General features: G+C 38.6%; 1 protein-coding gene across 3 annotated transcripts in view; it reads left to right on the top strand.

Moving 5' to 3' along the window:
* Window positions 1–862: 862 nt before the first annotated feature.
* Window positions 863–8064, top strand: part of RASGEF1C (RasGEF domain family member 1C) — a 52183-nt gene continuing 44981 nt past the window's right edge. For 2 of the 3 annotated variants that reach the window (XM_032208666.1, XM_032208667.1), the window contains exons 1-3: window positions 863–1042; window positions 2292–2414; window positions 7403–7540. In XM_032208666.1, the coding sequence (XP_032064557.1) occupies window positions 863–1042; window positions 2292–2414; window positions 7403–7540 (441 nt within the window). The remainder of the gene's footprint in view (window positions 1043–2291; window positions 2415–7402; window positions 7541–8064) is intronic. The other variant, XM_032208668.1, reaches the window with a different exon arrangement.

Genomic DNA, 8064 nt, shown 5'->3' with positions numbered 1-8064 from the left:
GGGCAGTATTGAAGCTTGAGATTGAGAGAAACATGGGCAGGGGTATTTCTTCACTTTGAATAAATTTAGATCTCCAGAACTAGATTATTTGATCCTAGGAAACTAAGGGAGCTGGCTAGATTTTGACTAAACTCCAATGTAATATCTTCAAGAATCTTGGAGAACTGGTAAAGTGCCAGATGTCAGGAAGAACATAAATGTCCCTATCTATATAGAAAGGGAGAAAATGAAGATGCAAGAAACTATTTAATTGACTATATATTCTGCAAGCAAAGATAATGAAATTCTATTCAATTAACAAAACCAGTGAAAAATCACAAACCCAATATGAAACTTTCCAAGAGTGTAATTAACTTCAATATTTGCATTTCCCAAATGTCTTTGTATTAATATAAAGATATGTGTGTATTTGCTTTTTAAAATAGGTGTTTTATGCAGAATGTATTACAATATATTAAATAAAACTGAATATACAGATATTCATGTTAATTTTTTTGGCCCAATTTATAATTATAGCAGAGCAGCATTATTTGAATATAAACTATAAGAAAATAAATGTCTTTCCCTAATATGGGGCTATTTTCCTGTTGGCTGACGAAGGTATTTTTATTCCAGTTGAGTTTTTTCTTTGATCAGTTTGCTGATGTACTTTGTTGATGATGATGATGTTTTACTTGTATGATTATTTCATATTTTATATTCCACTGGTTAGAGTTCTTCAGTGCAATCGATGGTGGAAAGTTTTTAAAATGCAACTGTTTCCTTACATTCATTCATTCATTTATTCATTCCCAAGCTCTGTTGTAATTTTTGGGTGTACCTTTGACTGATGTTATCTGTGCTTCCTTTGTTCCAGAAAGGCATGCCCCAAACGCTGAGCTCTGCCAGCATGTTTACTTCCTGTGGCTTCAGCCCTCATCACCTCCATCCCTCCAAAGAAGATGATGAAGGAGGACTGATCTTTCAAGATGGAAACCTTACCTCAGCATCTCTTGATGCTTTAATTCAACACCTTATACCTACAGCTGACTACTACCCTGAGGTAAATGTTTGGTTACTGTGAACTGCCGTTTGCTTTGATGAACTAGACCGTCACTTTTTGCAAACTTTCAACAATCTTTGTTGCAAATAAACCTATAGTTAGTCCTCAACTTACAACCATTCATTTAGTGACCGTTCAAAGTTACAACTGCACTGAAAAAAATGATTTATGGCCGTTATTCACATTTACGACCATTTCAGCATTCCCATGGTCACATAATTAAAATTTGGGCATTTGGCAACTAGCGTGTATTTATGATGGCTGCTGTGTCCCAGGGTCATGTGATCACCTTTTGCAACTGTCTGACAAAGTCAATGGGGAAGCAAGATTCACTTAACTGAGTTACTAACTTAACAACTGCAGTGATTCAAATAACAATTGGCAAGAAAGGTGGCAAAATGGGGCAAAGTTCATTCCACCACTGTCTTGCTTAGCAACAGAAATTTTAGGCTCAATTGTGGTTGTGAATTGTGGCCTACCTGTACAGTAACATCTTCTGTTCCACTTGCCTTCTGTCACTTGTGTAGATGTTTACCAGAAATATAAATTGATGTGTTTGCACTTTTCTAAGCATCACTTATGTAAGGGTTTGGGTTGTTTGTTTTTCATGGCGTAGAATTCTTATTCACAATGATAAATTAGTAAACTATCTCTGACTAGAGAACATCTTAAATAGTTATTGTCCCTAATGTCAGTGGGAACACTGCCAAGAACAAATAAATTTTAAAGTAGCTGAACTTCAACAGTTGATGTTATTCTTCTAGCCAAAACAGAATCCTTATTTCTGAAAAGATACTATACAGAGCATAGCATGATTTACTACTCTTAAAAGACTTCTGTATTGAGAAGTAGATATCTTGCCCATCCATTTTAAACATTGATATATGTTGGCCATTGGTTTTCTTGTTCGTTTATATATTTATTTTATAGTACTTATAACCTGCTCCTATCCCAAAAGAGTCTAGTTAATAGAGAATGCCAACATTCTCTAGATAACAAGAATTATTCTTGTTAATCCTTGTTAGTTCTTATTTCTTTATTTTAAAATGTAATAAAGTTCCTTTAAAAAATTCACACAATACGCCAATATAGTGTCCCCTTATACCACCCAGATAGATTGAGATTGCAACCGTAGTATTCTGTTTCAAAATAAACCACTGAATGAACTTCTGACTTTGAGAAAGAATTTGGCATATTTAATTCTCTAGCTAGTTGCTGTTAGATGAATGTTCCTGTTTCCTTTCCTCAGAAGGCCTACATCTTCACATTCCTGCTGAGCTCAAGACTGTTCATTGAACCACATGAACTTCTGTCCCGTGTTTGTCACAAGTGCATCGAGCAGCAGCAACTGGATGACCCAGTGCTGGATAAGGTTGGTATGTTTGATTATTGCAGGTGCTAGGATGAGTAAGGGTAGCATTCACAGTGTGACAACAGGATTGCAGTGAATTTGGAGAAAGCTTCCTATTGTATCTGTTCTCTCTGAATCTCCCTTTCTTCATATGTCCCTGTCCCAGAGGTGGCATGCTGCCGGTTCGCATCAGTTCGGTAGTGGCAGCGGTGCGAGGCTCCGCCCCCCCTCCCAATGTCATCACAGATCTTCTGTGCATGCGCAGAAGGTTCTGCGGATGCCCAGACACGCACTCCTGCTATCGAATTGGTAGTGAAGATAATAGGATAGCATTACTGCTCTGTCCCCATGGAGAGTTTTGTAATCCTAAGGGTTTGGCATGTTCAAATAGGACTTCCATGCCTGACAGCAAAACTCTATGTAGTAAGAGGATAGCTATAATTCATGTGTCCTTCTTTCTTCCTTTTCTAATCTTCAATCTTCCCAGGTGATATTCCTTTCATCACCTATTGAGCCTTTGGGATCTCAGGGAATAAGAGCCAATTATACCCTTTCATGAGTTGGTGTTACTGTGCTACCTCTTATCTCCGTTGCCTTAGGTTTTGATTACAAGCTGGCTTTTTTTAGGTAACCTATCACTCTCAGCTCCCCAGAGCAGGATACAATTGCTCACAAAAAGTGCCCCATGATGGTTAGACGCTAATACATCTGTATTTGGAAGTACTGCTCTCTGTCTGGTGCCTACCTAAATAAATGCATTTGGGAATATTTTGACTGTAATTGTCAGATGTGGAGAACCAGAGCCATAGGCAGCCAGTGGGTTTTTTTTCTGTAGTTGTTGGAGCCACTCCTGACTGTAATTGCTGAAAATTACTGCACTGTTTCTTGCCATTTTAATAATGAAAACACAAACAGTACCATGTTTTTCTGAAAATAAGACAGGTCTTATTTTCTTTTTACCTACAAAAAATGGCTTGGGCTTTATTATGGGGGGAGGATTTATTGTTTCGGGGTTCCCGGGTGGCTGCTCTCTTGCAAGTGGGCTCTCAAAGAGCTGGGCACAGCCTCATGGGTGAATGGCTGTGTTGCGCTTATATGCGGAGGGGCTTATATTTTTGCCCACCAGAAAAATGTGGCATGGCTATATTATGAGGACATGTCATATTTTTGTGAAAACACGGTATAATCAGGTAAGCCCTCAAGTAGGCTTAATATGCTTAAAACAAATTCAACCGAAAATTCTGCTTCTCAAATTTCAGGAAAAAGAAGCAGAAATTTCTGTCCCAATCTGTGTAGAACTGCCTTGATGATTTTGCGTGATCATCCTGTTCTGTACAGCCCTCGTGCTCCCCAAAAGTACAGCCTTGTTCTAATAGCATGCAGAAGGCCTGGGTTGAAATTATCCCATTTGCTCCATCTCTTTCACTATAATATCCTTGTAGCATTTTCAACAATACTTACAACCATTCATTTAGCTGACTGTCTAAAGTTACGACAACATTGAAAAAAGTGACTTACGACTGTTTTACACTTATGACTTATGGCATCCTCATGGTCACATAATCAAGATTTGGACACTTGGCAATTGGCATGTATTTATGATGATTGCAATGTTCCAGAATCATAGGATCACCTTTTCTGTGCTTCTGACAAGCAAAGTCAACGGCAAAGCCAGATTCACATAACAAACCATGTTACTAATTTACAGCAATTCACTTAACAACTGTGGCAAGAAAGTCCATAAAATGGGGCAAAACCCACTTAAACAACTGTCATGCTTAGCAATGAAAAAATTGGGCTTAATTGTGGTTGTAAGTCAAGGTCTACCTGTACTTGTCCCTTGTTTCATTCTGAAAAACATAGTGCAACTATCCCAAATTATTTCTTTGCACATGCTGAGCTTCTATAAGAGCTAATGGGGTGCTTGTAAAACATTGGGAGGAATTGTGTTACCTCCTGCTGCAAAAATAACAGCCACTCTTGCAGAACCTTAAAGACAAATGCATGCCTTATATGACAAAGGGCACCATGGACTGTCTTCAGTTTATGTAGCTAAAGAAGTGGGCTAGAGTCCTCATAACAGTATTTGAAATATCAGGGGACTTAACTGCTCTTTGAAATTATAGTTACAGACATTTCTCCTCTTGCCACTCTATTTGAGGGTCAGCGATGCTTTGTTAACAGGAACATTTCTTCTGTAAAGCTGCATGCAATGGCTGGCAGATTGTGCATTCCCATTTGGCAATTCTGCCCCTGAAAATAAGAATTGCTCTAAAGAGTGATAGTAAATGTTGCACACTCTACCTACAAATCTTACAATCATTGTTCATATTTAAACAGGGCACGCTGTTAAATTCCTCAGAAAATATTAACAGCAGATCTTCAAGAATCACTTATTGTTAAAATTTTATTCATGTTTATTATTCATTTATTAACAGCCTCCACTTCTTCTATTTTGATCATTCTGCTTATTCCCTCCTCCAACCTATGCAGGCATACAAACCTGTACATATAATCTTTGAACAGAAGAAATGAAATATACAAATAACTAAAATGACTGCACACTCATAAAGGCACCAAATCCCTAAATCTTGCAACATAGACCAAGCAACTGTATTGAGATAGCAGAAAATTTTATTTTCAGCAACCAAGGTCCCCAAGAGAGGGAGAAGATTCAGCCCCCATCTAAGCAAGATGCAGCAGGATAATAACAAGTGTAAAAATAGACTAGTTGCTAAATTGTCTTTCTGTTAAAGTCAGTGGTAAAATACATAAATGTATAATGCATAGGTATACAATTTTCAATGCGTTCCATCCATCTGTCGCCTGTTCCAACACTCCTGGCACCTTACTCAGAGGTGGTATTCAGCAGGTTCTGACCAGCTCTGGAGAACAAGTAGCGGAAATGTTGAGTAGTTTGGAGAACTGATAAATACCACCTCTGACTGGGCCTGCCCCTATCTATTCTCTGCCTCCCGAGTCCCAGCTGATCAGAAGGAAATGGCGATTTTGCAGTAACCTTCCTTTGCCACGCCCACCAAGCCATTCTACGCCCACCAAGCCATGCCCACAGAACTGGTAGTAAAAAAAAATTCAATCCCACTACTGACTTCACTTTGCTCTTAAGAAGCAACAAATGGTAAGACCCCCAGAGACACGTTTTATTTTTCCAGAAGATCTAGCAAGAGATGCTTTCCAAAGGAAGAGATCTGGCTTTGCAAAGGAAGGCGTACAAACTCATTAATATTTTGGGGCATGTGCTAAGTTACCCTGTTCATAGTGTGATAAGAAACAAGTGTTTCACTGTGGCAGGAGTTTTCAGTGCTTGTTCTCTGTGTACTAAGGATTTTTTTCCCATCTGCCCTGGATTAGCAATACAGGTAAGTCAAGTTTGCTTAGTGACTGTTCAAAGTTACAATGGCATTGAAAAAAGTGACTTACGACCATTGTTCATGCTTATGACCATTGCAGCATCCTCATGGTCATGTAATTTACATTTGGATGTTTGAGAACTGTCGCACATCTATGAAAGTTGCAGTGCCCCAGGATCACGTGATCATTTTTTGCAACCTTCTGACCAGCCAAGTCAATTGGGAAGGCCAGATTCATTTAACAACCATATTACAAACTTAACAACTGCAGTGATTCCCTTAACAAATGTGGCAAGAAAAATCGTAAAATGGGGCAAAACCCACTTAACAAATTTCTCACTTAGCAACATAAATTTTGAGCTCAAATGTGGTTACTGCCAATTACCTCCACTAAACCAATAAGATCCCATAGATTAGGCCTCCTCCGAATTCCATCAGCCGGCCAATGTCGACTGGCAACTACCCAGAGGAGAGCCTTCTCGGTGGCTGCTCCGACCCTCTGGAATGAACTCCCCGTGGAGATTTGTACCCTCACCACCCTCCAGACCTTCCGCATAGCCTTTAAAACCTGGCTGTTCCGACAGGCCTGGGGCTAAAGACTTCAACCCCACTCAAATGGTATGACTGTTGTGCTTTTTAACGGTGTATTGTCTTCATGTTTGTAACTTGTCTATTCCTCCCTTCCCTTGAATTGTGAGCCACCCTGAGTCCCCCCAGGGAAAAGGGCGGCATACAAATAAAGTAAAATCAAATCAAATCAAATTATAAGTTAAGGACTACCTTATAGACAACTTGAAAAAGGGGCAAGAGAGAATGCATGGTCCCTATTTCCTTGACATTTTCAAAAGTCTTTAACTGCTATATTACGTCCAGTGATAGTTCCCTTGAAACCTATTTTGGCCAAATACTAAAATAGCCCTACTGACCAGTTTTGTGGAAAAGGCAGGAAGCTTCAATACACACAATATAATTTTGTTTGATTAAAGGGTACCTTTCATTTGGAGGCCAATGCGAGGAAAATTTCTGTTCTCATCTAGAGTTTCTATTACTATAATGGGTATGTGTGCTGTTTCAAAGGAACTTGCTGAAATGACTTCTAAAAATACTTCAGAAGTGACAATGCCTCATGCATAATCACACAGAAATGTATTAAAAATAGAGACTAGGAAAAATACTAAATTGATTTATATCAGTAAAGACTTGTTGGATGCAAACTAAATCTTTTCAGGCAAACTTTTAGCTCTGTAACGTGAACGGTCAAATATTAGGTGTAGCCAAAGAAGCAATGGTTGAGAAATTTCATTTTTGCTAAATCCAATACCCCAAAAATGCTGATTTAAATAAAAAAGGCAGGTTTTTTTTTAAAAAAAAACAATGGTTTAATGGAAAAATGAATTGAGATGTGATTATAAATTACTAAAAAAATTAACCCAGAAGGAAAATTGAATGATTCACTCATCCTTACCTAATTTCAGGAAATTTATCATCCATGTTAAGAGTATTGCACATATGTAAGTTTTCCAGGTATCCTGCAAATGCTTTAATTTTAAATTAAGGTTGTCATCTCTCTCCTTCTTTCTCTATCTGCTGATATCATCCCTTTATTTTTCATCTTTCATTCCTTCACCTCTATTTTAGGCACGGATCAGAAAATTTGGGCCCAAGATTTTACAGTTGTTAACAGAATGGACGGAAACGTTTCCCTATGATTTTCAGGAAGAAAAGATGATTGGATGTTTGAAAGACATCATCCACCGGATAGCTCCGTGTGATGAGGTGAGGATGATCACAGGTAGGATGTGCTGGGAATTTATATCACCAAGATAAATGGCAGGTGCTGGAAGGATGGATAGAAGGATGATGTGATGGGTAGCAATGATGATGTGTTATCCGCCCAGAGTCTCTAGGGAGTGGGCGGCATACAAATCCTAATAAACCTAAACATACAAATCCTAATTAACTATTAGGAGCCATGATGGTGCAGTGGTTAGAGTACAGGTATGCAGTCTACTTCTGCTGACTGCCTGCTGCCTGCAATTTGGCAGTTCAAATCTCACCAGGCTCAAGGTTGATTCAGCCTTCCATCCTTCCTAGTGGGTAAAATGAGGACCCAGATTGTTGCGGGGTAATATGCTGATTCTGTAAACCACTTAGAGAGGGCTGTAAAAGCACTGTGAAGCAGTATATAAGTCTAAGTGCTATTGCTATGACCTGTATGCTAAATTGAATAATAATATTCTGAACAGAGATTTATATAGGGATGGGCAGACCTTTTCATGTTATTTCCAAAAGTTTTTTTT

Source organism: Thamnophis elegans, chromosome 2 (assembly GCF_009769535.1).
Source record: "Thamnophis elegans isolate rThaEle1 chromosome 2, rThaEle1.pri, whole genome shotgun sequence".
In the NCBI taxonomy this organism is placed as follows: domain Eukaryota; kingdom Metazoa; phylum Chordata; class Lepidosauria; order Squamata; family Colubridae; genus Thamnophis; species Thamnophis elegans.
The sequence above is the reverse complement of the archived record's forward strand: the minus strand, read 5'-3'. Positions and strand labels throughout refer to the sequence as shown.